Source organism: Lottia gigantea (genome assembly GCF_000327385.1).
Source record: "Lottia gigantea unplaced genomic scaffold LOTGIsca_7, whole genome shotgun sequence".
Lineage (NCBI taxonomy): Eukaryota > Metazoa > Mollusca > Gastropoda > Lottiidae > Lottia > Lottia gigantea.
In genome coordinates this window covers 2,849,368-2,851,959 of record NW_008710370.1, presented here as the reverse complement: position 1 = coordinate 2,851,959, position 2,592 = coordinate 2,849,368, and the positions used below count along the sequence as shown (strand labels likewise).

At 38.9% G+C, this 2,592-nt stretch overlaps 1 protein-coding gene across 1 annotated transcript; it reads right to left on the bottom strand.

Annotated features, from left to right (window-relative positions):
• Positions 1-1,098: 1,098 nt before the first annotated feature.
• LOTGIDRAFT_155061 (hypothetical protein) lies at positions 1,099-2,010 on the bottom strand (the record flags this gene model as incomplete). The annotated part of the gene is made up of 1 exon (XM_009065567.1): positions 1,099-2,010. The coding sequence occupies one exon, from the start codon at positions 2,008-2,010 to the stop codon at positions 1,099-1,101; it is 912 nt and encodes a 303-aa protein (XP_009063815.1).
• Between the last annotated feature and the right edge of the window lie 582 nt (positions 2,011-2,592).

The following is a 2,592-nucleotide window of genomic DNA, read 5'->3' as shown; positions in this document are numbered from 1 at the left end:
ATCAAGACCCTTAATCCTAATTTCTAAATAAAGTGTCTGCTCCACCCTAGGCCTGTAAACGATTTTTACGAAACATATAAAATTCCACCTTAGGACAGATAGCAGCTAAAAACAGACTTTATGCCGAAGTACCTCCAGGTTTAAGAAGTGCTCCATGTTTGTCCAGTAGATGCAAAACATGTCCCTTTATATCAGAAACTCATTATTTTGTAAGCAACTCTACGAATAAAAGGTACCCGATCCAGGAACATCTAACATGTGAACATTCGAATGTAATATATTTAATTTCATGCAAGAAATGCCCCAAACAATATGTAGGAGAAACTAAGAATAATTTACGAACTCGCTTTAATGCTCATAGGTAAGACATCAAATTAAAGAAAGACAAGCCTGTTTCCAATCATTTCAACCTCGACGACCATTCAATAGACGATCTCACCCTAATCCCAATTGAGCGTATAGAAATTGACTTGCCCGAAGATGAAATTACCAAATTCCGTCAATCTAGGGAGGCCCATTGCATTGAGACATTGAATACAGCAAGACCTAAAGGACTAAATATTCATCATAATGTAGGCATAGCACCCTTTGTTGTCCCGTTTAATACAACCAGCAATCGAGCAAGCAAGATAGTTCATGCCCACTATAAGAGCCTTCAAGAGAAATTCCCCCATGTCTATAAGCAGAAATTGATAGTTGCATATTCAAAAAATAAGAACTTAAATGATAATATTGTTCATAGTAAACTAAAAACAATCAGGACATAACAGATACTATACTTCTCGCCCATCGGGCGAGTTATTTTTTCTAATTTCAGATCAGAATAAGAACAGAAGAAAACCCAATATCAAGACCCTTAATCCTAATTTCTAAATAAAGTGTCTGCTCCACCCTAGGCCTGTACATTTGGGAGAATCAAACCCTCCCTTCCCCGAAAACCAAACAGTTGTTATAAAGGGGAATAACTCCTGAAGAGCACTGTTGATCTAAGCAGTCCGTTGTTGAAAATTTTGAGGCACCTGTGTCTTTACATTAGGACCGTGACCATCAAGCGCTGAATGTTGATTAGATAAGCAAATAGCACAATTGTGTGTTAATCTACATTCTTTTAAAGTTATTAAACATATTATTAAAGTTACGAAAGATCTCTCTACCCTCCGACGTGAAGGGCCCTTTCCTGCGCACACTAGTCGGATTTGAATTGGAACTTGGTTTGCCATACCCCACTGGTTTTGTATTTTTGTGTGCCAAATTCTGTTCTTGCAAGGGTAAAGCCGTTGGGTGATCTTTCTTAATTATGAGCCGAAATTTCCTTAAATCTTGCAAACAGGTACCCCATTCAAACTTCTCAATGGCCTGGCGCTCGCGATACTCTTTATCGTAAAGGAGGACTGAGTACCAAACATATTTACCAGCAAGGGGGAATATATCAGCTGTATATTTAAGGTAAGGAGTAGGGTGGAACCCGGGATCAAGCTTCATCAGTTCTTGTAATATCCGCGTGTTTGCATATCCCCATTCCTCTACACTAACATTCTCAAGTGACCTTTTCCGGCCAATTCGAAATTCTAGGCCAAAGGAATAGGTATTGACAGCAACTGGGTCTAGCCAAAGGAAGTTTATGATTTGTAGCACCTTGTTGGGTTTAGTGGTGTCTAGATCTATCAGAATACCTCCAGTAGGATTCTGACATAGTGGTTCTGTAATTTGCTCACCTTGCTGTACTGCAGGAACAGGTGTTGTCCCTGGATTTGCAGTTGGATTCAATGTAGCGGGAGGAGGTTGGGAGAGTGCATCAATCCTGGTTCTTTCTTCAGCAATTTGCTTACGTATCACCGCTTTTCGACGTTCTGTTGGAATATTCAATAGTTGTTGTTGAAGTGACATTAATTCTGTATCTTCACTTTGATCTTTGGTATTATGTTCAGCAACGGGCCCATTTAGACACGAGTTGTTAACGTGTGGTACAATGTTGCTGAATTGCCCCAATAACGCTGTACTCGTTGACATTGTCGTCTGAGGTCTTGACGTCGAGGCCTTCATTACTGACTTACTTGTAGCGGGATCACTGTGTTCAATCACAGTTTCTCCATTCTTCAATAGAAGAATTTTCGTCCTCCATTTCATTGTTGATTGTCTCGAAAACGTCTTTGACTTTTGCACTTCCTGTATTCCTTCGAGTTTTGACATTAGACATGTTCAAAAGACTTCACAAACAAGGGTTATGACTTAAACCTAGCTAGTAAAAGTTTCTGGGCGGAGCTAAGAATAGCTAGTGAAAATCAAAATGGAGTCTTTTCCGTTTCCTGTAAAACAGCATCATGGCGACGGAAATTTATGATTCTCATACAGAAGCTAATAATAGTATAAAAAGTTATGAACAAAGAACGTTCACGAAATTTTCAGTAAACAAATCTGTTAATTTCCAGCGTACAGGTATGTTGAATGTTATCTGAAGGTTTGATTGATTATAATCGGGACATTCTCACCTTCTTAATCGGTATGTCTCTAAACAGCCGAATTTCTCCCTTATAACGTAAAATGAACTGGAATGTGTTTATAGTCCGAAAAATCTGACTTTCCATTTCGACT